At 39.9% G+C, this 26385-nt stretch overlaps 1 protein-coding gene across 2 annotated transcripts in view; it reads left to right on the forward strand.

The window, feature by feature from the left end:
- Positions 1-26385, forward strand: part of Dip2c (disco interacting protein 2 homolog C) — a 402377-nt gene that overhangs the window by 265385 nt on the left and 110607 nt on the right. For both annotated transcript variants that reach the window (XM_051151462.1, XM_051151461.1), the window contains 8 exons: positions 4246-4380; positions 5752-5871; positions 7252-7449; positions 16684-16775; positions 19112-19222; positions 24291-24414; positions 24769-24878; positions 25063-25165. In XM_051151462.1, the coding sequence (XP_051007419.1) occupies positions 4246-4380; positions 5752-5871; positions 7252-7449; positions 16684-16775; positions 19112-19222; positions 24291-24414; positions 24769-24878; positions 25063-25165 (993 nt within the window). The remainder of the gene's footprint in view (positions 1-4245; positions 4381-5751; positions 5872-7251; positions 7450-16683; positions 16776-19111; positions 19223-24290; positions 24415-24768; positions 24879-25062; positions 25166-26385) is intronic.

The raw sequence follows: 26385 nt of genomic DNA on the forward strand, positions 1-26385 counted from the left end.
CTCTGGCTTGCTCAGCCAGCTTTCTTGTGTAGCCCAAGACATCTGCATGTGAATAATACCTCCCACATTTGGCTGGGCCCTCCAGCATCAATCATCAATTAAGACAATTCTTCAGTCACAAGGCCACAGGACTTCGAATTGAGCAGAAACTTTTCAATTGGGGTTCCCCCCTCCCATGTGTTGTAGTTATTGTGTCAAGTAGATAATAAAAACTAACTGGCACATATAAATCTGGAAATACTTTGAAGTCAAGCAGCTGGCACTGTTGCTATTTTTTTAAACACTATTAGATATATTGGAATCATTATTCACCCCCTCACAGAAGTGGAAATCCTGCTTAACACAAAGTGTGATTAGATAGCCTTAATGACACGATGTATTGAAGTGCATGGCCAATGTGAACCAAATAGAAGCACAGGATCCTCAAACCCAGTGGTTGCTGTTTTACAGGATGCCTTTCAGATTTTATTCATTAGACATTAGCATATATTGTGCTTTCTTTTGCAATGGGATACTTCAGAGGATATGTTTGGCCATGAGGTAGTGGAGTTCTAGAAAGTTAGGTCATTTGGAAACATGAATGATAGCCTATTTGGCAAAAGCACAGATGGGATGTGACAAGGAAAGATAAGAGAAAGAGAAAAAACTTAGATGCTTCTCTTTTCATTTTCCACTCATAGGAGAGACAGAGTGGCATGTCTTATCTTCTGCTCCTCCCTCTACTACTCATGTGTCTGTTCCTTACAAAGACACACCTTCCTTGGGCTAAGATCTCAGAAATTGCCCTTAAGGGTGTCTAGTAGTTTATCCAGCTGCCATAGTAAAACATTATAGACTGTGAGACTTGAACGGGCAATATTTGCTTTCCTTAATTCTGGGACCTAGAAATTGGAGATATGCAGGTGCAGACAGTGCTGAGTTCTCAGAGGCCTCCCTGGCTTGACGGGAGCCATGTTTATTGTAATCTCCACATGCTCTCTTGTCTATGTCTGTACCCTGATTCATCCATCCTTCCTTCTGTTAAAAATTTTTTTTTTTTTATTTAGTCGATTGCTTGTTTGTTGGTTTGTTGGATACACACATTGAAAGTGCATTAGCATCATGGAACATATGTGGAGGTCAGAAGATGGCTTTAGGAAGTTTGTTGTCTCTTTCCCCATTGTGGGCTCCAGAGATAAGACTGATATCATCCAACTTGCTCAGTAATTCACTGAGCTACCTCTCTGGCCTAATCTCTCTTTTTGATAAGGCCATCAGTTATGGTCAATGGGTCATGGTCCATCCCAGTAGCTTTGATTTTTTATGTAACCATCTGCAATGTACCTGACCCTAAATAATACAGTCACATTCTAATGTACTGAGAATTGGGCTACAAGTGGAGAATTCAGACCATGAAAGAGCAGTTATTCTTAGGAAGAAATGTGGTAAATAGTCTGTTTAGAGCCTGTTGCCACCTTTGACTCTGCAAAACATCCCATGATTCAATCCTCAAACAACCAGCTGAATGTAACTGGCTGTTGAATGTGCCTGTGTACATCGTAGAATGCCATGCTGGTGAGAATCTCCAGTGTAAATGTGCGACCCAATGACAGTGAAGTACAGTGCTGTGTGTGCGCACTTCCTTCACTCCCACTGTGCAGGTGAGTATAAGATAGGTGTCACCTCCATTTTATAAAATAGGAAACAAAGGCATGCAATCTTGATTACAGAAATTGGACCCATGTGCAGTCCTGTGCATATCTTGGAACTGTTTGGAATCATGGGCTCCCAGGGTAGTTCTGTTGGATCAAGATGAGTTGGTCGTCACCTAGGGTTGTCCATTTGAAGCTTCCTCAGGAAAGCAGACTATCCCTTCCACATATGCCAGTCATTCTATAGCAGTGTTGTATAGTATGCGTAAGCTAATATCTATAGCAGTTCAGTCATTATCTACATATTTATTATTTGTGTATTTTGACTATTTGACAACATTTATAATTTATAATTCATGAATGTACACAGAGTCCCAAAACTCTTGTTGCCTAAAGTTCACATTTGTGTGTAAGGTACAACAGGGTAGCCTTTACTTTCTTGGTTTAGTCTCTTACTATAAAAGTGTGTACTTTTTAAGCCTATTTGATGCTATGTTTTCCTATATGGTGTTTTTAGGCTTTTGTTGATAGAAGTTTGTATGAAACAGAAACTGAGTATAAAGTTACAGTGAGCAAAGAAGAAAGATTTTTCTATATGAATGTCATGGTGGTTTGAGTAAGAATGGCCTCCGTAGGCCTGTATATATGAATGCTTAGGCCCTGTTTGAAAGGTTTAGAAGGGTGAGGAAGTATGGCTTTTTTGGAGGAAGTGTGCCACTGAGGGACAGGTTTTAAGATTGCAAAAGCCCATGCAGGGCCCAGGGCCACTCTCCCTGCTTGCAAATCAAGAGGTGGCTCTTAGCTACTGCTCTAGTAGCATGCTGGCTTCTGTGCTTCTGCTGTGATGATATAGGCCTGGAACTGTAAGCAAGTGCCCAATTAAATGCTTTCTTTTGTAAGAGTTGCCTTGGTCATGCTGTCTCTTCACAGCAATAGAACAGTGACTAAGACAGTCACCTCCAGTAGCACAAGACTATTTATTTCTTTTTTTTAAATTTATTTATTACATTTTGCCTGCATGTACACTAGGAGAGGGTACCAGATCTCATTATAGATGGTTGTTAACCATCATGTGGTTGCTGGAAATTGAACTCAGGACCTCAAGAAGAGCAAGCAGTGCTCTTAACCTCTGAGCCATCTCTCTAGCCCCCAAGACTATCTACTTCTAACATGGAGCAGTATAAAGGAAGCAATCTAATGTTTCTATGTAATATGTGTTAGTGAGTCAAAATTAGCATTCTGATATGCATGTTAGAACTTGCATGTGTATAATTCATTGATCATCTCTTGGACATGGGCTTAATGCTTTGATAATTATAAAAGCTGTTCTATTGCTACTTAACCATTTAAAAGCTTAACTCTTGAGTGCTATAAGGGAGATTTGCACAGTTCCTTGACCATGTGTACTGGGTAGGTTTATGTCACTTTGACACTAACTAAAATAGTCTGAGAGGAAATGTTAATTAAGAAAATGCCTCTATAAGATTGGGCTGTAGGTAAGCTTGTAGGGCATTTTCCAAATTAGTGATTGATGAGGAAAAACACCACCCATTGTGGGTTGTGCTGTCCCTGGGAAAGTGGTCCTGAGTTCTATAAGATAGAAAATAGAGCAAGGCAGGGGATTTAAGCCAGTAAGCAACACCTTCCATGGCCTCTGCATGAGTTCCTGCCTCCAGGTTTCTGCCCTGTTTGAGTGCCTGTCCTGATTTCCTGTGATGATGAACAGTGCTAAGGAAATGGAAGTGAAGTAATCCCTTTCCTCCCCTAGTTTCTTTGGTCATGGTGTTTCATCACAGCAATAATAACCTAAATAAGATAGCCATGACATGTCGCTCAATACACATTAGATTGTAAGCTTTTTTGAGCAACTATTTAGGAATATTTATGTTTTATTTAAAATAGCTATTTCTTGATGTCTCTCACCATTTATCAGGAGTATCTTGAGAGTTTTACATGTATTAATTCATTGAATCTACCCAATCTCTAAGAGATCACCATTATTGCTTCAATTTGATAGGTAGGAAAACAGGCACAGAGAGATGAAAATGCTTCCTAGGATCTCATGAAATCATCAGTGTTGCCCTTTAAGTCCTAGTCTTTCTGGATAAAGCTTGAGTTATTTTCTGCCTCTGTTGTCACACCAAGAAAAGTGTCTTGCTTCTGTAATCAAGCATATAGTTCATAAGACTTTATCCTTTGGTCATGTCAGACGTTACTCTGGTTAAAATTGATCTCACTCCTGTTACAAAATTTGAAGTTTTTACCAGTTTTTTCCCTAGAGATGGTATATATTGTCTAATCTTAAATTATCTTAAAATTAATCACCGTTGTCTGGGAAGTTTTGTGGCCAACTTTGGTTTAGAGTAAGCTTTCTTCTCTTTTGTTCTATAAGGCACTATCTTTTCATATGTAGGGCCAAGCTGGCCTCAAAACTTGTGATCTTCACTGCATCTGTTTTCAGATGTTAAGAATGCAGGCTTGTGTCACCATGCTGGGTCAAAGTGATCCCTTTATATGAGTTTGTCATTTTCTAGACATTATTGAGGCCCTACTACTTACCCTTCAGAGTAACTATGAGGCTCATGAGTAAATTGTCTCCTGTGCTTCTTTACAGAGAATCATTCTGCACCTCCTGATGTAACCACATACACCTCAGAACACTCGATACAAGTAGAAAGGCCTCAGGGCTCTACCACCTCCCGGTCAGCACCAAAGTATGGCAATGCTGAGCTCATGGAGACTGGAGATGGTATGTCTTAGAGGGAGGTGCTTCCTCCTGCGTGAACTTTGTACTTCTGTTCTCACCAAAAGCTTATCAGTTTTCTCAGGAGGTATTCTAGAAGGTGACCTGACTGTCAAAAGTGTAAATTATCTCTAAATTGTGTAAGAATTTCTCCTTATTCAAAAGAATGTAAATATTGCAGTAATTTAGCCATGAGAAGAAAAAGACTTAATTAGATGTGGATGATTTTGCTAATGTATAACTAATGTTGGTTGAGCCATTAGAATCTTTAAGAAATTACAGTACAAGTGTTAAGACCTTGAAGGCATACCTTAGAGGACAAAAGGAACGGAAAAACAAAGTAATTTACAGAGCTATTGTTACACTTGAGATTTTGGAAGAAGGAGGCAGCTTTTTCCTAAAAATTGTAAATAAATTATTAGTGCTTTGATAAAATATAGACCAAAAAGTTTCTCCTACTCCTAATCTTGGTGTTTTATAGTAGTATTAGTAGTTCCCAGGATTCAGTGCAAACCAGCAAGCCTCACATGTGAACTTTCTGCTGTATTCTAAAGTTAGCATAGGATGTGGCACTACAATTACACTTTTTTATTTTATGAAAAATAGCCAAACACTATCAACCTACTACAATCTGTGTACCTTATAGTGTTTGTTGATATTGTTATAATGACTAGGTGGTTCATAATTAAATACCTAGCTCTGGCCATATCTATCAGGTGGCATGCCATCCTCAGCATGGTTGAAGTCCTAATGCTGCTTTCTCTATTAAAATGGTAGCCATCCCATTTCTTACAGAGTTGGCATTAGTTCTCTAGTAGACCCACTGTTGAAATTGATCACTGATGTTATTCTTGTCATTATCTTTAAAACTTTTGTCATCTCTGTAACCTGTCAAGTTTCAGAATTAGGTAAATTCTATCTAAATATCTGTCATAATTAGGTAAATTCTGACTCCTGTGTTGTGTAGTCCAGTGTTTCTCACTGTACCCATACCTCAGAATCATACCCAAGGATAGGACTAACATTCTTACCCAAGCTTCTAAACCCCTGGTCTTGGATTCATCTGAACCAAATTGATTGGGATTAGTTGATGAGAAGATACTATGTTTAGATGTTAAGAATTACGGCTCTATTTTTCCATGTTTTGAGAGCTATAATTACTTTCAAGTTCTGAAAGTACATTTTAAGATTAAAAATTCCTTTGAAGTGATGGAGCTACAGGTCAGTGCTTAGACACCTTTTCTAGCATGTATAAGGCCTTATGCTGTATCCCTACTACAGGAAACAAAAACATTGTTGTTTGGAACATTTTTTGTAAGTTCTCTTACTTATTCCAGAGTTCATTTGTTTATTTCTTCTGTGGTTCCTATTTTTCAGGAGTGCCAGTAAGTAGTCGGGTATCAGCAAAAATTCAGCAACTTGTCAATACCCTTAAACGACCAAAGCGGCCACCGTTACGGGAATTCTTTGTTGATGACTTTGAGGAATTATTAGAAGGTAACTTTTTCCTACCCTTTTTATGAGTCCTGTAGTTCTTTTATATAATGCCACATTCTCTGTAAAGTGACTTTATGTTAAGAGTGATAGTCTCTAAGTCAGAGTGTAGGTTGCTGTTCCCAATGCATATCTGAATGGTATACCAAGTGCTGAACAGTGAGAGCTATGAAGCCATCTGCCCCCTCAGTGGAATGTGACTCTTTCGTGATTTTGACCTCTCTGTAAGGACTTAGTGCCATGATAGCAAAGCAAAATAAAACTATAGAGATACTTGGGTCAAAGCCAAAGGGTACTTTGTACTCAGGCTTGTGAGATTGGAGAAGCATGGAGGAGACTCTGCCCCCCTGACTTAAAGTGGATGGGGAAGCTTCAACTAGACAATTTAAAATTGAAACAAAATAGATCAGTTTTCAGATGAAATCCAAGCTTCTTGTTTATTTGTTAACTGAAGTTAAAACTCAGTTGAGATGACTAAGGGGATAAAGTACAGGAACACAAGTGTGAAGATAGGATTTCAGATCACTAGCCCTCAAGTGTGAGGATTTCAGATCGCTAGCCCTCATGTGAAATGAGGTTTTGGAAAGTATAGAGATGAGATCACCAGAGAAGGCTGGTGAGTGAGACTAGCCTCGTTCCTGAGTTCTGGGTTGAGGGAATGATGGAAGACAATTCCTTACATCAGCCTCCAGCCTGCACATACACACTTGTGTGTACATGTGACCACACCCCCACACACATACACATGCACACCATGCATACATTCACATGAAAATGGAAAAACTAAATAAAATTTATGGAAGAATCAGATGCTTTTCCAGATAGCTGAAGTGATAACTCAAACTCAGAGAGAGAATGCTTTTCTAGAAAGGGGGAAATAACTTCAGTTTCACACCTACCAAACTAAAAGAGGGACAGTGTGTTCTACTGATGAGGTTGTAGTTTTACTCACCAAAGTACTTTTACCACGCTTTTGTTATTCAAAGTATTTGTAGAAGATTTCTGCCTATATCTTACCATTCAAGGGAAAAATATAATGTAAGAACTGAGCCTTTTGGAGTTTTGAATACTGTGTGCTAATAACTAGAACATTAAATCCATGCATTTAAATGTGAGACTCTAGGCATATGGCTTGGTTTTTGTCTGTCATGTACAAATGGTCTCACACCCACCTGAGTTCTCCATTCTGTGTTGCCTTGGAAATTCTAGGAGCTCAGTGCTTCTGTTACATCCATAATGGTTTTATTCTAGAAAAGCACATTTGCTGTCAGCTGATATGTCTATGCCTTAAGTATGAATCTCTTAGATTTTTTTATAAACAACTAAAAAAATCATACTAACTGAATGTATATTACTTTAAAATCTATGTTTAAATGTATTTAGTTCAACAACCAGATCCAAACCAACCAAAGCCAGAGGGTGCTCAGATGCTGGCCACAAGAGGGGAGCAGTTGGGCGTGGTCACGAACTGGCCACCCTCTTTAGAAGCTGCACTGCAAAGATGGGGGACCATCTCACCGAAGGCGCCCTGCCTGACTACCATGGACACCAACGGAAAGCCCCTGTACATCCTCACTTACGGTAATCCCAGCATGGAAAGCCCTTGTACATCCTCACTTACGGTAATCCCAGCATGGCCACATAGCAGTCTATAAGGCCCACTGTCTGTCCTCTGTCACCTCAGCACATAACTGCTACTGAGTGCAGGGAAAAAAAATACATATGGGTGACTCATTTGTATTTGAGTTGCCTTGTTTGTTTTTGGTATAAAAGAGGATGAAAAGTTAAGGAAAATTTTAGTAAAATTACTTTGTGTCGATCAAGGAGTTACTACTTTTTTATTTTTAAACTTAAAACCAGAAATGAGTATATAAAGCTGTAATTGTAACTCCACTGTGATACTGGACCATGGTGTTTTTCAAATGAATACTTTCACTGATAATCAGTAGGGAGTATAACCTAAGCCTTCAGGTTTAGGTTTGAATCATAATTCCCCAAAGTACCAATATGCTATAGTCCCAAATGTTGAAATTGAAAGATGTTGGAAACTCTTGAAGTCTAAAATACCAAAAGTTTTAAACCCCCAAAATATAATTATGGAAAACTATTTAAATTCTTTACAAGACATTTCATGTATATATGCATACGGTTTTGTTTTGTTTTGAGACAGAGTCTCTATGTAGCCCTGGCTTCCCTATAACTTCCTATACAGACCAAGATGGCTTTGAGCTCTCAGAGATCCACCCCACTTCTGCCTTCCTGGTGCCAGGATTAAAGGCATACACCTGACTTCACTCATATTTTTTAAAGGGAGAGTTATATTAGGAAGATAGGAAAACAGTGACATTATACTATTTTATAGGCCACTTTTTACAACAATATATGTAAGAATAGAGACATTTTTGCAAACCTTAATACTCAGGCTTATTCATGCAAGTCACATAAAGTTACAAGCACATGAGCTGCATTCATAAAGAGCCAAGTCAGAAAGCAAATGTCCACACATGTATCATTACCATTGGCATTTACATAAATCCAGCTTTATAACCACAGTTCCCTGCCTGGAGTGCCATGGTGGATAGCCAAAGTCTTCTGACAAGGCTGATTGAAAACCATTTGGGTCAGTGTTATGTTTATAATCACCAGAGAGCTGGGACCTCGGAAAATCTTTATTTTACAAGAGTACGCATGTGTAATGAGGACAAATGCTAATTTGAGGAAATTTCATTGCATTTACATAAGCAAACTATTGATACAATGTTAAAACTGAAAGTCAATACCATAGGCACTTTCACAGAGACAAAAATGATTTAGAGCTCTCTGTGTCGTTTGTTTCTCCAGCATTAGAAAGGAACCGTACAACAATAAAGGACACAGCACACCAAATTGTACAAAAGTAATGCTGACACTTTTAAATAGTAGGAAGCTAAAAGCCTGCTGACTGGGGAAGCCGATGGTGTGAGTTGTCGAGTCCAGAGCCTACTGATTCTGGACTTGGACTTGTTTTATGTCATTGTTTTTGCTCAGGTAGGGCTTGAACTCAGGACTCTGTGTGTTTCAGGCACACACACTGCAATGAGCTAACTCCTCTGTCCAAACCTAGTGATCCAATCTCTGGTGCAGCAAAGAAAATCTTCTTTCCAGTTCTTAGAGAAAGAACAGTTCACTTTCTGCTTCTGTTCTTACTGGTCTCCTGGCTGGGTAGGTGGTATCAGTTTATCTCAGGGTCGTCATCCCCACCTGGTCTGTTCAGACTTACACTAATCTCTGGACAGACTCACAAACATATCCAAGATGATGTCTGGCCAGATTTCTGGGTATTTCTTCTGCATCACATGATACCATCCTGCATATAAGTGGACTAACCCCGTCCCCAGACCTTGCTCCTCGTGATAGCCCGCTGACAAAAGTTTTCCCAAACTCTCTCAGAGAGAATTATAGTTTTTAGGATTTGGCCTTTTGGGATTTCAACATCTGCAGCTTTACTTTTAGAAATGTGACTTTTTAAACTTCAGAGACTTGATTTCAACATTCCAATTCACTGCATTTATGCTTGTGTCTGATTGGCTCCACTTTGACTTCTTTCACTCAGAAACAGCAAAATCTAGATATACAGTACAGAAAGCCAGAGAAACAGGTTTCCCTTAATTCTTCTCATAGTCTAGGTAATGCAGACTATACTTCTGCACATAGCCAGCTGTGCTAGCGAGAAGTCTGTTTCTTAGTTGCATCACCATGGAGAATACAGATTACAGTTATTTTCCTACGACTGGCTTCAGCTTTACAAAGAATTAAGCTTCATAACTACAAGAACAAAGTACTCATTTATATCTGCATGTTTGACATGAGACAGTCCTTTTTTAAAAAAAACTTTGGCTTTTGTATCACAAAGACCTTGTATAATTGTGAGGAAAGAGCTTGAGTTTTAAGTTACTCACTAAGGTAAAGAGCCAGATGCTACTTTAAGTAAGTGACCTAAGTAGAGCCCAGCATGCTGAGAGTTTGGCCCTCAGGCACCTGCGCATTTCATTCCAAAATGGGATTGGGTTTAGGAGTATGTTGGATTTGGCAGTATATATATTTTTTAATAGTACCTTTATATTTGTTGCTACATTGGACAGTTTTAAATATATAGAGAATATTATGTGATTTAGCGTAAGCGTTGTTGTGTTGTTTATTTTTTTTTTTTAAATATGCTCTTAGGGGCTGGAGAGATGGCTCAAAGGTTAAGAGCACTGACTGCTCTTCCAAAGGTCATGAGTTCAATTCCCAGCAACCGCATGTTAGCTCACAACCATCTATAATGAGATTTGTATACATAATAAATAAATAAATCTTTAAAAAAATAAATAAATATGCTCTTAGAAAAAGATTTTATTCAAACAAAAAGAGAAGACTTTTTCTGTGTGATCCTCATGCCTGGCCAAATTAATTCTGAAAGCTAATTATGTACTTGGAATTTGTGCTGCTTTACAGCTAATGACTCCTACATTTACCTGTTTGTGTGTGTGTGTGTTGGTGGGAGGGAGCTAGCAGCAGCCTTTGTGTTTGTCCACAAGTTGTGGGCATTCTTCTTACCTGCAGTCATTGGCTAAAGTAGATTGAGCTTGTGATGTACACTGGTGTAATACTCTGGCTTGGGAAGTCAGAGTTGAATAAAACTCAAGTTCTCAAGATGCTTTTCATACAGAGTAAAACTGTAGCTCCTCTCTGTTGACCGTGGTTGAGGAAACTAGTGCTTGCTTCTTTGCAAGAAACAGATTGTTGCTTTGAGGGATACTTACTTTTATATATGCATCATACCTGTACCCAAAATGTTGTAACTCCTGCTTGTAAGTCACTTATGTTTTGCTGTATCTTAATATTGTTTGTTAGTCACATGCTATGGGTCAGTCTTCATTTTTGCTAGTTAAGAAAATGTTAGAAAGTAAGATATTCTCAAATATGTTATTTTTAAATCTAATACATTATCAGTGCATAAGATAAAAGTGTTGACTGACACAGTGAATACTATACATGAGTGTTATCTGTGTGGGAAACAAATAAATGAAGCATGAATTGGTTATTTCTGAGAAAATACAGGGAAAACAAGGCTCATTGGATTTGAGTTGTTCTAATGCCTGTGCAAAGTGCTATAATTGAAAGACTGTAGTATTTAAAGTCTTAAAGTATCCCTTTAGCCCCATAATTTAATTTTCTCTCAAGTCCTGAGGCAGAAGAATTCTCAGCTGAGAAATTTAGAATATTTAGTAGAAAATATAAATAAACTTATAAAAGATCTGATACTTGTCTTCAAATTGCAATAGAAATAGGAAGTATATGAAATCGCACCTATGAAACAACATTATCTTAATTATTGAAAATCAACCCTGCTATACAGTGCTTCTGTTTTAACTTCTCACATGGTAGAAAACACCAGTCTTACCTGTGTCTTCTTGTTTTGTACCTTTCAGTACATTTTGCTTCTCTACTACATAATGGTCCTGTTTATCTTTTTATTTTTAAATATTTAATATCCGTACATACATATGACATATTTTGATCAAATCCGTTTCCCGTTCTTTTCCTTTCAATTCCTTCCCTGTGTCCACTACCTCTTTTCACTTGCAACTTTTTTTTTTTTTTTTTTTTTTTTGTTGTTGTTGTTCCAATACTCACTGAGTTCATGTAGTGCCGTCTGCATATGCATGACCATAGGACCATCTGCTGGAGCAAGGGTAGCCGCTCAGGGCCTGAGTCCCTGAAGAAAACGGACTCTTCTGCCCCCAGCAGCCATTAGTTGCCAGCAGTTCCTCAGATAGGGGGTGGAACTTCATGAGTTCCTCCTCGTCCATTCTGAGTTACTTCCGGTATGGCAGAGATTTAGCTGCCTGAGTTAGGGATGTAGCAGACAGTCTTTCCACCACCTTACTGTTGTTATTGGTGAGTCTCTCCAATCTCCTTCCAGTTGTGGATGATGTGCTCTTCTTTCTGATAACTGTTACCCTTTCCATTTCCATCCACGTCCTTTCTCTGCAGCTACACTGTCTGCACACAGCCTAGATCTCATTCAAATCAAGAGAGGCTTAAAACAGCAACAACAGCAACAGCAACAACATCCTTGCCAATCATTTTACAAGTGCTTAGTCTCTGTGATTTATATTGGCAATTGCTGTTACTCACTTTCCTTTTCTCTGAAAACCACAAGATGTAAAAATACTAAGTATATTTCAAAAATTTTGCTTGAAGTTTGTATTTTATGGTTTTCATGAGACTATGTAAAACTAGATTATGTGTGAGTGTGTATTGATATCAACTTCTAAGAGTCCCAGATGAAAATGAAGCTTTAGCAGACTGTAATAGTTTTAATTGATTGGTTTGTTTACAGTACATTACTTTTTATTTTGTTCAGTGACAACAAAATGTAATTATTCAGCTAAAATAGTTCCCTAGTTTTGTTCACAGTAAGGAAGATCAGAAGGCTTAAAATATTTATGGGGGAAAAAACCACTACTCCCTGTATTGTTTCTCATGAGCTGATGATTATTGATAGAACATTTATGGGGTTGAGATAAGGAAGAGAGCATGAATGAAATCTTAACATCTAGTAATGAAATACTTATTAGTTATGTTAAGTTGCATAGCATGACTGTGGACTTGATTGGTTCTTGCCAATGACATTAGTGAAACCCACCACCCCAAAGTGTTAGCATGTACTGAGAATCAAGAATTGTCCTGGGCTGCACACAAGGATGAATCAATATATGGAAATCCATCCATGTAGTCCACCATATAAACAAACAAAGAAAAAACCACATGATCATCTCCTTAGATGCTGTAAAAGGCATTTGACAAAATAGAACACCCATTCATGTTTAAAGTTTTGGAGAAATCTGGGATACAAGGCACTTACCTAAACATAATAAAGGCTATATATAGCAAACCTATAGCCAACATCAAATTAAGTGGAGAGAAACTCAAGGAAATTCCTCTAAAATCAGGGACCAGATAAGACTGCCCACTTTCTCCATATCTCTTCAGTATAGTTCTTGAAGTTCTAGCCAGAGCAATAAGACAACAAAAGGAGATCAAGGGGATCCAAATGGGAAAGGAGGAAGTAAAATTATCCCTATTCGCAGATGATATGATAGTGTGCATAAGTGACCCCAAAAATTCCACCAGAGAACTCCTACAGCTGGTAAACACCTTCAGCAAAGTGGCTGGATACAAAGTTAACTCAAAAAAGTCAGTAGCCTTCCTGTATACAAATGACAATCATGCCAAGAAAGAAATTAGGGAAACTACACCCTTCACGATGGCCACAAGCAGTATAAAATATCTAGGAGTAACTCGAACCAAGCAAGAGAAACACTTGTTTGGAAAAAAACTTCAAATATTTGCACAAGGAGATTGAAGATGACATCAAAAGAAGGGAAGATCTCCCTTGTTCGTGAATCGGGAGTAGTAACATAGTAAAAATGGCCATATAACCAAAAGCAATTTATAGATTCAATGCAATCCCTATCAAAATACCCACACAATTTTTTTTTGGGACTTTGAAAGATCAGTTCTCACTTTCATATGGAAAAACAAAAAAAAAAAAACCCCTAGAATAGCTAAACAATCCTGTACAATAAAAGATCCTGTTGAGGAATCTGTACCTGATCTCAAGCTGTACTATAGAGAAAGAGTAATTAACACAGCATGGTACTGGCATAGCAATAGGCTGGTTGACCAATGGAATCAAATCGAAGACCCAGAAATAAACCCACACACATATGGACACTTGATTTTTGACAAGAACCCAAGTCTATACAATGGAAAAAGGATAGCATCTTCAACAAATGGTGCTGGTCTAATTAGATGTCTACATGTAGAAAAATGCAAGTAGATCCATGTTTATCATCATGCACAAAACTCAAGTCCAAGTGGATCAATGGCCTCAACATAAAACCAGAGACACTAAATCTGTTAGAAGAAAAAGTGGGGAAGACCCTGGAACACATAGGCACAGGAGACAACTTCCTGAACAGAACACCAACAGCCCAGGCCTTAAGGTCAACAATGAATACATGGGACCTCATGAGGCTGAGAAGCTTCTGTAAGGCAGAAGATACTGTCAACAGAACAAAGCAACAGCATACAGATTGGGAAATATCTTCATCAACCCTTCATCTGACAAAGGTCTAATATCCAAAATATATAAAGAACTCAAGAATTTAAACACCAGCAAACCAAGTAACCCAATTATGAAATGGGGCTCAGATCTAAACAGAATTCTCAACAGAGGAATATCAAATGGTAGAGAAACACTTAAAGAAATGCTCAGTGTCCTTAGTCATCAGAGAAATGCAAATCAAAATGACTCTGAGATTCCATCTTGCACTCATCAGAATGACTAAGATCAAAAGCTCAAGTGACAGTATATGCCGGCAAGGATGCGAAGAAAGGAGAATGCTCCTTCATGGCTGGTGGGAGTGAAAACTTCTATAACCACTTTGGAAATCAATCTGGCGCTTTTCTCAGAGTACCAGGAATAGGGCTACCTCAAGACTCAACTATTCCACTTCTTGGAATATACCCAAAAGATCCTCCACCACACAACAAGGACATTTGTTCAGCCATGTTTATAGCAGCTTTATTTGTAATAGTCATCACCTGGAAACAACCTAGATTGTTGTTGAAGAATGGATAAAGAAACTGTCTTACATTTACACTGTGGAATACTACTCAGCTATTAAAAACAAGAAAATCTTGAAATTTGCAGGCAAATGGATGGGACTAGAAACGATCATCCTGAGTGAGTTAACCTAGACCCAGAAAGATATACATGGTATATACTCACTTATAATTGGACACTAGCCCAACAGGGATGTCCCCTGAATGTCTTCACTTAGCTGGAAATTGGGATAGACACTGAGACTTCCTATTGGGACTCCAGGTGAGAGAAGTAAGGGAGAATGGAGAAATAAAAGGACCCAGGGGGTCCTAAAAACCTACAAGATGACCGTTAGGGCTGGTGGGTCTGGACCCAGGTGGGTCAGCTCAAATTATTGTACCAGCCAAAGACAATGCATGCAGTAAACCTAGAACCCCTATCCAGATCTAGCCAATGAACACCACATTCTCCATAATTGTGTGGAGAATGGGGACTGACGCTGACATGAACTCTGGTGCCCCCTATTTGACCACTTCCCCTTAGTGGGGAGATCTGGTGACACTCAGAGGAAAAGTAAGCAGGTTACCAGGGAGAGACTTGATAGGCTGCAATCATATGGGGGGCCAGGTCCCCTTCTGTCACAGACCTAGGGGAGCAGGGAATGGGAAGATACAAGTGAGGGGATAACAATTGAGATGCAATCTGAATAAATTACTTTAAAAAATTGTCCTGGGAATTAGAGCAACGAATGATAAATAATAGCAACATTAATTCTGTAGCTGCAGTTCTAATAGGAAATAAAACAAATTCAGGGTTTTGTTTTTTGTTTTAGTAAAAAATGTGTTAAAAGCCAAAGGAATTTCTGTCTACCTAGGTAAACTAGACATTGACTATATTGAGACATGATTAGGTTGATCTGTGTTACATTACTTTTCTGTGAATGTATTGACTAAAACCTTGATTTATTTTGAAAGCTCTTAGTAGTTGGGTGTCTCAGACTGTGCTGTAAAATGCCTTATGTATGCAAGAACTCTATTTAGATGTGATCACTATTATGATTACTTGGAAATGTATAAGCATCAGATTAAGGCTTTAACATGAAGGTCCTTCAGAGCTATTTTTGTTTTTAAAATTTCTAGAAACTTAGGGGGCAAAACTGTATTAGGCCTAAATTCAAAACTTTACATTTTCTTACATTTGCATTTGACTTAGAAAATGTTTTCTAGAGTTCAGAATTTTAAAATGGTTACAAAAATTTGCACTTTGCCCAAGCACAAAGGTTCCTCTTCCAAAATCTCCAAGCCCCAAGATTAGAAAATGACCACTCTGAGTTTACAACTTGCAGGGGGTTAGGCTTTGAATGACCAGGCAGTGCCATTTTGCCCAGTTTGTGTTCATTGCAATACCCAAGACAGGATACTAATAAGAGATGAATGTCACTGACGGAGCTTTTAAAACTCTCACTGGGACTCCCATTCCTATGCGTAATAGAAATACATACAGCAGTTACATTTTTCTGTGGCTTTACAGTAAGTGCTTCATACACTAAGAAGAATTAGAATTAAAGGTGTTAAGGCCTTTCTTTGATGATTCTCTGGCAATGTGTCAGGTTTTAGTATTTATTTCCCATCCTGATTCTAGGAACTTGAATGAAAAACAAACAAACAAAATACAACAACAACAAAAAATAAAAACAAACCCTTGGGTAGGCTGTCTGTGAGAAAGGACATTTCAGATCCCACCCTTCCCACCCATGGCTGTTTACTGTTAACTAATAAGAAGCTGTGGCCTCCTGTCCCATCAACTCCTTCCCTGCCACAGGCCAAGCAAAGACAGGCTGAACAGGCTAAAATTAAAATTTCCAATCTGTCCCTGCCCTCCCTCTCCTCTCTCTCCCTCTCTTTCTTCTCCTCCCTTCCCTCTCTCTGATGCGAATTAAAGCCTGTATTACTATTTCTTAGTGCATGTGGCTTTCAGGTTTATAGTGTTTCCCCCTCTGTCCCCCTTTCTGTCAGCAGTCTCCCGCGTGACCGTTGCTTCCAGCCACATGTACTGAGAAGAGTAGATGTATGAGCTAGACTCCGGAAATGCCCCCTAGGGTAATATTCACAGTTGTGTGTGGCTGAAAGTGCATGTGTATGTTAAGTAGTTTGTGTGTTTATGCTTTATACCAACAGGCAAACTATGGACAAGAAGTATGAAGGTTGCTTACAACATTCTACATAAATTAGGTACAAAGCAAGAACCTATGGTACGGCCTGGGGACAGGGTAAGTGAAGTTCAAATAACTAGGTAACTTCTCTTGTACAATTTCAGATTTCAGCCTGACCTTCCTCCTCTGTCGAGTGATTAGGTGTGACCATCAGATTGGAGAGCTTTGTGTATCTTGCTGTTTTAATCAGCTTCCTTAGCCTTCTTGGAGCACTTTGTGGGAATAACGTGGCAGTAGTCACTTGGGAACATTACAAGCATATAATTCTCTCTTTTTTTCTTCATAAGCTTCTGTATCAGAAAATGTGCTATCAGTGCACCTGATTACCTCAAGAGAAGGCAGAGACACCTGAGACTTTAGTCTCAAATAATTAGTTTTTGTTAATATGCTCACACACACAACTGTATCATTTTATTCTCTTTCCAGCTTGTTCATCAGCTCACTTCCAGCCATGAAGAGAAGAAATCATGCATTTCAGAACTTAATTTTCTTTCCACCAACTCTCCTGTATTATAGAGAACCAGCATGATCAAATTAAGCTACCACTCCCGACTTCATGACTGCCATCAGGAACCTTTATTGCCAGCCTATTTACTTGGATATTAAATATGCTAGACTATCTTCTCTAAATGTTCTTACCAAAATTAATAAGGTCTACTCAGAACATTCTTAAAGAAACCAATTGGAAATCCAAAATAAGAAACTACCAAAATGATACATATTGCTAAATTATTGTATTTATGAGCCTGTGAAAATATACCCACATGGTTTGTGAAGAGTTAACACTGAAGGTGCAAAGCATGTTAGAGGAGCTTATGTGAAAATAAAGGCAGCAGCATCATGAAGAACACGGTGGGGATCCTATTAAAGAAAACAAAAAGATAAGCCAAACAAAACAAAAAGCAAACAAGCAAATAACCCTCTTATCATATAGGAAATCTTCTAAAACCAGCCAGCAGGAAAGGACATTTGAGAGAGGTAGGATGAACACTGAATTGGCTGTGCTGCAAACAGTCATGCACCACATCCTGGCATTCAGTGAGTCTTTGTATAGGAGGACCGTTCCAGAAGATACTGCTTAATGAAGGCAGAGCCGTTCTAGTTTGCATGTGTACATTCTCTGACACTTTCATAGTATAAAGCACCTAACACATTTCTCAGAATGTATACCCATACCAAAACTTTCTTAGTTTTTTTTTAAAGGTATGGAGAAATTGGCTCAGATATTTATTACCTATGAGTATAAAGTAAGCACACTTAAAACAAAAATATTTGTCAAAAATATAAAAAATATATTAAGAAATCTTTGTTTCAAATATATTAAGCACAAATTCCTGAAACACAACATGATGTGAAAAGGTAAATATGGAAAATGAAAATGAATCTAAAAGATGAAAAACCGTTATTCTTACAATATGCCATATTGTTAAAAGAGTATTAGAAAATCTACTTTTACATTATATCCAGCATTACTCTGTGGTGGGTTATTTTCTACTCTCACACTGCCTGAACTGGACAGGTTGACTGAGCAGGAGAAGAGCAGGAGCGGTGAACATAAGCATGCTCAGCAGTTTGACATCATGCCAGGGCTGGTAATGTGAGGATCACTAGTAGTACATGTTTCTAGACCTGTGTGATGTGCATGCTTCACACTGAACTCTGTACACCTGTGTCATTTGACCTTTACCACAACAAGCGGGTGCAGTTTCTATTATTGCTCTTTTTATTTTTATCATATAAGGAGACCAAGGCATACAGAGGCCAAAATTGTGCATAAGATCCCAGAACTAAGAAATAGCATAGGATGTGAGTTAAGTTCGATTGGGTCTAACTCCCAAGCTTTTTTGCCCAGATATCTAGTAAAGAATTATACAAGCATTTAATTTTAGTTGTGAGAAGTATATCCGAATACACAGTTATGTAGATAGACCAGTGAAAAGACTAAAAACCCATATATTATGTACACTGTGTGTGAATGCATGTACGTGTGTGTGTGTGTGTGTGTGTGTGTGTGTGTGTATATGAAAATTTACATGACTATGGAAGATAAGAAGTGAAAAATAAAATGATCTCCTGTCTAGCAATGTTACTGTAGTTAACAGCTGTTAATGGTTTTCTTTTATGTAAGTCTAAGGTGTACATATGAAAGCATGGTGTACTTCTTAAATATCTCTTACTATGCATATTACATAAAACATTTTTTTCAGCATCCATCCATTTTGAGATAGATTCTTGCTCTGTAGCCTGTGCTCACCTTGAATTTATAGTCCTTTTCCCCCAGCCTCCTACGAGCTGGTCTTAAATGCCTGTACCATTCATTGTGTTAGTGTCTTGGGATTTGCCTCCTCTTTGTGGAAAGATAAATCCTGCTCTTGTGTCTTACACGCCTCCAGGTGGCGCTAGTGTTCCCCAACAATGACCCTGCTGCTTTCATGGTGGCCTTCTATGGTTGTCTGCTGGCCGAAGTTGTTCCTGTCCCCATTGAAGTGCCACTCACAAGAAAGGTAAAGAACTTGTCGTTCATTAAGCTCTATTAGAGGGAGGTGACAGGCTCAGTGGCCATTGAGTGTGCTGGGTGAGAATGTGCTGACTACAGTTTAGTAAATGTCTTTTTATCTTTTCCGCACAAGTGCAGTCACATGTTCTCATGTCTCTAAGGCTCAGAACAGATTTTCATCAGTTTCATCTATTACAGAAACAGTTATTCACACACGTAGCATGTCTCATCTGTAGGTGTGCGACTTCAGTTTATTTGGTAGCACAGCTTGGAGCTTATCTCAATCTATTAAGAACCATTTTCTCATTCCTTAGTATCACTGAATTGAAAGGCAGGTAGATGAGAGCTCTCCGATGTGTCTTGATTGTAGGTGGGGTTTTGCTTGTGTTTAGTTGTCTCGAATTGTCAAGTCCTAGGTTCGCCTCTCTTTGGTCATATCTTATTCTCTGATTAAGGTGACTAAACTTGCTGTTATCTTTATGGTGTGTTCTTACTGTGGGACCAATAAGAAGCCAATATTGTATAGTTGCACAATCACAGTCCAATTGGCAGTCTCTAATATTGACCGGCTGTCTGCAGTCACCGAGCTGCAGGAACTCTGGTGTTAGTGTTTCTAGCACTATCTACACCATTCCTCAGGACTGGAGTCTTGTCCTCACCTGTTAGAGTTCACCTGTGTGGTTAAAAAAGCCATGGTAACAGATGTGAAATAATCTTTCTGTGGTTTTAATTTGTATTTCTGCTGAACTTTCTTCCATGTTTGTGCATGTAGAACATAGCAGCCTATTGGCCTGTGCAGTTTTCTTATTTTCACTTGACGCCCCTTGCCTGGGTACAATTGGAAGTGAAATAACACATGCGTGTAAGTGGGTGCTAAAGTATGCGAAGCTTGATTCTTGCATTTGCCTGTTCAGTGGCCAATAGAGTTACCTTAGACCCTTTTAAACACTCCTTATTCACAATCCTAAATATTGTTTAATGCCTAAGTAACAACTTGCTTTAATTTTTTACTTTTTTAATCCTGGTAGTGAAAGGGAAACATCTAGGCATTTTTACCAAGAGAAGTTGGTGACCCAACATATGTTTTGTTTAGGACAGGGGAAGCAGAAAAGAGAAGGCCAACCTACAACCTTGTCAGTGGGACTTGAATGTCACTGTACCATGGAAAATGACTTATTATTTCATGGTAGCTGAACCTGTTTGTATTTCTGTCTGCCATATGGATTTGCTAACCTGGAAAGTAGGTTATGGCAAGATGCCCTTGAGGAACAAAGGTTATGCACAAGTGTGATGGTCTGGGTACAAAGGAATAGCAGTTGCAAAGATCCAGGCAGGCTGGCAGAATGAAGAATCTGACAGTGATGACAGGGCAGAACAGGCTTATTGGCCAGCTCAGGGTCACCCCCTTCCTTCCTGCTGTAACTTGAACAGCTGCATAATAGCCATAGGGATCTGTTGCTGCCTGAGCCTTTGAGTGTGCTTTCAAGGGTAGCTGGCTTGCTCCGGAGAGCTTACATCATAGTTGATTGGTTGCTTGTTAGTAAATGTTTCCAAAAGAAGAGCAGTGTGTGGCACTTGCCTGTAATCCCAGCAACAGGGATCCTGAAATAGATGGGTTATCCTCAATGAGGCCAGAGTGGGCTACTGAGTGGGACCCTGTCTGGAAACAAACAAAAACAAGAAATGTTTCCAATATCATATCAGATGGAACCTCTGGAAGGAGTAATGTCAGAGTCTTGTATGTTTACACATTAGGAGAACACAGTGGCATTTTGAGAGACGCACTCTGTAGATTTGGGGTCTTAAACCATAGGAATAGAAGGAAAATAGGAGTGGAGCTGCTGAGGGTACAAGTGAATGAGCAGCTGCTTGCCAGGCTGAGGAGGGCCTGCTCCAGAACAGGAATTCCTGACCTGAAGTGTCCTGGTAGACGCGGTATGGCAGGTACCTGGGGTCCACTTTCATATGTGCCAGTGTGTGGTATATGAGTGTTCTTTGATGTGTATGGACATACAAATATGTATTTGGGCATGTGTATAACCCTTCTGTGTATTTATATGTGTACTCTACATGGGTAGATATGCATGCGTGCATGTGAGCGTGTGTGTGTGGGTGTGTGTGTGTCTGTCTGTTTTACACTGAATTTCTTGGATATAAACATTTTTATGAATGTGAACTTGAATAGTGAGGATAATTGGCTAATTGATGGGGTCAGCATGGTAAAAACTTTATAATTATTAGCATTGGATGATCTACACATGAGAATGCTTTTTCTTATCTCTGTCTTTGTGTGTGCTTAAAGGAAAGTATCCATTATAAACCCAGCTAAAATTGATAACAGAAAAGACATTAATTGATAAATGCATCTTAGTAGTGATGAGGATAATTTGATACAATGTGAGGAATTACTGCTACAGAGGTCACACACAGGAATTTCTAAACAGTAATATCAGCCTTCTCTATCTTGGATTAGTATTTAGAGATTAGAAGAAATGTTTGAATTCAGGTTTGGTGTAGGAGAGTTACAAACTTTGGTCTGCTGCCCTTACTGTGCGGAGTGGGAGTCGTGGTGACTGCTGCTCCTCCCCTTCGCGGGTGTCTGGATATCTGCTCTTACCTGAGAAGACACTACCTGTCAGAGCCACTCTTATTCTTAGGGGCAAAACACCTGGGAAATGATGTCAAGGTCAGAGTGTGTGTCTTGTAGGATTTATCTCATTTTACATCCTGAAATTATGGTGGCTATGTCCCTGGCTTGGCCTCTCATCCAGCCAGATGGAGGTAAATACCTTTCTATAGAACCTTGTAGACCATAGGAAGCCATTGCTGTTGTGTGGCTTGTATCCATTTATCCTCATCTTGATTCAGGAGCAAAGACTGAGGACCACTAACTTCTCTTCTTGACCTTTGGTTGAAGCAGTCTAATGGGAATGCATCACCTCATCCCACCATCTTGGTTAATGTTGTATGTAGAAGGCTGTAGGTGAAGCTGGCTCTGGCACGTGTGTTTGGTGTCACCCTGAGAGGCTGAGAATGACTTGGCAGTTTGTCTGAAGCTAATGTCTAGCCCCCAGGAAGGTACTTTGTAGACTAGGAGGTGCAATTAGAGACAACATTTAATACTGATGGCAGTCTTGACATCTTGGTGTGGGTGTGTGTGTGTGTGTGTGTGTGTGTGTGTGTGTGTTGCACAGCTCTCCTCCTCCTTCTGCCATTGTACTCTCCCACCTCCTCCACTTCTCAAGTTCCTTCTTTTTAAAAAATTTCTCTCAGTACTGGGGATTGAATCCCACAAAGATTCATACATGCCTAGCAAATGCTTTTGCAACTTAATTATGTTTTTAGCTTTTAGGTGTGTGTGTGTGTGTGTGTGTGTGTGTGTGTGTGTGTGTGTGTGTGTGTGTGTGTGTTTATTTGGGGGTAATAAGTCACACACACATGCATGCACACACTTAAATAGTTGGAGTGTAGAGGAGGGTGGCCTCCTGGCTTTTGGCCCAAGGTCAGAGTGCCATACACTCTTATCTGTGTGTATGCTCCAGGTAGCTGTGAGTACCTCTGACCACAGTCACTCCCTACTGGGAGATAGCTGTGGTGCATGCCTGACTCAGCAAGGTATTCGTAAGCTTGAGAAGCAGCCCACTTCCTGCTGCTCACAATGTACCTCTTCTGCCTGCCTCACCTCCTCAGAGGAGTCGCATTTGGTCTTAACTTCACTTGAAAACAGTATTGCAACAATAAAAAGCCCCTACAAAAGTGTCTCCAGAAGGGACTGACCCCATCCATAGTGAGGTCCACACCATCTCCCATTGCAGGGTTGTGCTGATCATGCAGTTAGCTTGTTGTCTGATACTCTGTGGGAAAAAAAAAAAATCCATGTAAGGAGACTATAGCCTTTAAATCTACAGTAGGAAAAGTATAATCTACACACTTAGTAGACAACAGCTTTGATATGTCAGTGCTGATGAAGACGTAGGTGAAAGCACTTTGCTTTGCCCAGTAATTCCAGGGACAGGCAGGAGAGTCAACAAGCTGGTCTTCCTGAAGAGTGTTCATAGGGTCAAGCTGGGTGTATCCTGGACTCTTCTACACCATGATGTTTTTAGTTCCAGAAATGCTGAGTACTCTGAGAGTCCGATTTTACTCAGCATAGGAGCAGAGCTGACGGGAGAGAAACCAAGTCTGGGTGACTTGGCTACTTGTCATCTGTCTTCATGAGGAACAAGGTGGATATAGGGGCAATAGAACTCACACAGGGAGGCAGCTCCTGAGGCAGTTGCAGCCAGGGACAGCCCTCTCTGTGACATGTGCTTACAAGTGGCATTCATTCCTGGCAGCTTGGTGCCTTCCTGTGCTTTCTGTCTCCAGACTTAGCTCCCTGTGTCCTTAGCCCACTCTAGTGTGTGTTGGTCACCCCACTGACGTGTGATGCATGCAGGGTAGAAAAGGCAGGTCAGCTTGTCATTGCTCTGGGTAGAGATTCCTCTTGGTTCGGGGCCCATAAGGTGTGACATCTCTATAACCAGTCTTTGAAAGTGTGAAAATCAGGTTGCAAGGTGTTCATGGGATAGGTAAGTTCTCTCCACAGTAACGAAACATTATCATCTTTATTTTTAATTAATTTTTTATATTTTTTGATCATTTACCCCTTCCATAGCCCCTCAGAAATCCTCTCAACTTTTCTACCTGCCCAACTTCTTTATGTATGAGCTCATGCTTCTGAGCTCTCCCTCTCCCTCTCCCTCTCTCTCTCTCTCTCCCTCCCTCCCTCCCCCTCCCTCCCTCCCTCCCTCCGTCTCTCATACATACATGGGGTTTGGGAGAAGAGTCTTGGGGGAAGGCAGTTCAATTCCTCATGTCCAAGATGAGGCCATGGTTTGGCTAAGGGTATAGTTTTGTCTTTGATTATTTTTTAAAATTATTATTAATTTATTCACTTTACATCCTGATCCTAGCCCCCTCCCTCATCTCCTCCCAGTCCCACCCTCACTCCCTCTTCCTCCCATCCCCATCTCTTACCAACTGATCCCAGACTATCAAGTTTCTTCTTAACACTCTCTTTGGTCATGTTGCAGGATGCAGGGAGCCAACAGATAGGTTTCTTGCTTGGAAGCTGTGGAGTAACTGTTGCCTTGACTAGTGATGCCTGTCACAAAGGACTTCCAAAAAGCCCAACAGGAGAGATCCCACAGTTCAAAGGTATGCCACAGAGCCCCTGAGAGCTTGCTTTGCCTTTGGATTTTTCTTTTTACAGACTGGCTTTTCACCTGTGGAAGAAGGTCCTATTGAGTCCAGGACAGAACTTATCTGATCTGTTAATATTTCTGATAATACATGCAGCTCATAATCTGTGGGGTGACACAATGTATATGGTGGTGTCTCAAGCACTCTTTTGGTAATACTGTCTTCAATTTAACATATGGGAATGCCAGAGATTCCATGTAGACTGAAGTGGTATTTTAAAGCAAGATGTGAAATAATAGATAAAGAAATTCTACAGACCTGCCTTTTGGGTTCTACACACTTAAAAGGAATTTATGATTTATTTCCAAGGTTGGCCAAAGCTGCTATGGTTTGTCACAGAATCAAAACACCTCTCTAAACCTCCTCGGGATTGGTTTCCACACATCAAAGATGCAAATAATGACACAGCTTACATTGAGGTAAGAAAGATGTCATCTTTCCTCAGGGTCTGGGTATGTATACTGGAAAAAGATGTGCTTTTCTCATCCTAAGACTAGCTCCAGTGTAGTGAGAACTCAGTGTCTCAAGTAACTAGAAGCTATTGAGTGAGGACCAGGAATGTGTTTATCAAAACACCTTTCAATATTTTCTGTCTCGTTTCAGTATAAGACCTGTAAAGATGGAAGTGTTCTTGGGGTGACCGTGACGAGGATAGCGCTGCTGACACACTGTCAGGCACTCACACAGGCCTGCGGCTATACAGAAGGTGTGGAAGGCCCTGAGACCTTCTGGGATCTGGGCTTTTGGAGATGCCCCACTGACCAGGGATACCTGATGGGGAGCCCACCTGTATGGTTCCTACTGGTACCACATCAAAGCATCATTCTGTTTATGCCCAACTCTATCCATCAGTTGGTGAACTTACTAAGTAGTAGTGAGAGTTTCAGCTTGACCTGCTGTAACACAGGCACAGGGGCTGCCGCTGAGAGTCTGAAATGAGAATGCTGGCAGTGGGCACTACCATCCCTCTAGACGATGCATTCTTACTATGTGTCATGTGACATTTTCCACATGTGCACCTATGGAGCCCTGCCCATGTCCTCACTTAATACTTACTATAGCCTCAAAGGCTCAGTCCCAACACTTGCCACACGTGTTAGTTCCCTCCTGCACATGGCTATCTGCCTTTTGAAGCTCTTTCTTTTTAAGTGCCACATTTTAGCCCACTCTTCACTTTTGAATGTAAAGTTTTGAGAATAGCTTTGCTGGAAGACAGTTGTTTTTCCTGCTGTGTTTTCTCTGATTATGAGAAGCAGAGGTAGAGTGAGTGGCAGGAACCATGACAATAGGTTTGAGTGGACACAGAGAAGGAACGATAAAAGCAACTTCTCCAAGAACCTCTGGCTTGTTCCCCAACTGTACAGGGAGGCCACAGTCACAGCAGACAAGCCTACACTGACGTCAGTGTCTGGGACTGAAGAAGCCAGCAGTGGTCCCTAGCTCCACTTCTAAGCTCCACTTTTTCCTGCTGTTCGTATGATCTCCTCATCCTTTCCTGTGTTTTAAGAATATTGTGTCTCCTAGGCATGCTCTATTAATGGTCAGACTGACTAACACTTAGAGAAATGTGGCCTCTAATCGCCACTATTCCTTTCGTTAAAACATAGTGGCTTGTGTGTCCTGGCCCACATGCCTTGGAGATTCATTGCTATCACTTTTTAGGTATCAGAAGCAAATCTAAACAGATACATGTATATATAACTTCTTTATAAAAAGGAATCTAGGAGCTATATATTTGGACATTTGTATTTTAAATTAGTCTCCTGGTAGGAGAGCAAGAAATAGAACATTCAAACCTTTGTTAAATATTGTCAGAGGGAATGAGGAGACCATAAAACCTAGCAATGGTAAATACCTAGGACGCTGAGAAGTGACCGGGAGCTTGTGTACAGATGACTTAGATGCCTGTTGAATCAGTTTAATATG

The sequence above is a fragment of the Acomys russatus genome, chromosome 9, assembly GCF_903995435.1.
Source record: "Acomys russatus chromosome 9, mAcoRus1.1, whole genome shotgun sequence".
In the NCBI taxonomy this organism is placed as follows: domain Eukaryota; kingdom Metazoa; phylum Chordata; class Mammalia; order Rodentia; family Muridae; genus Acomys; species Acomys russatus.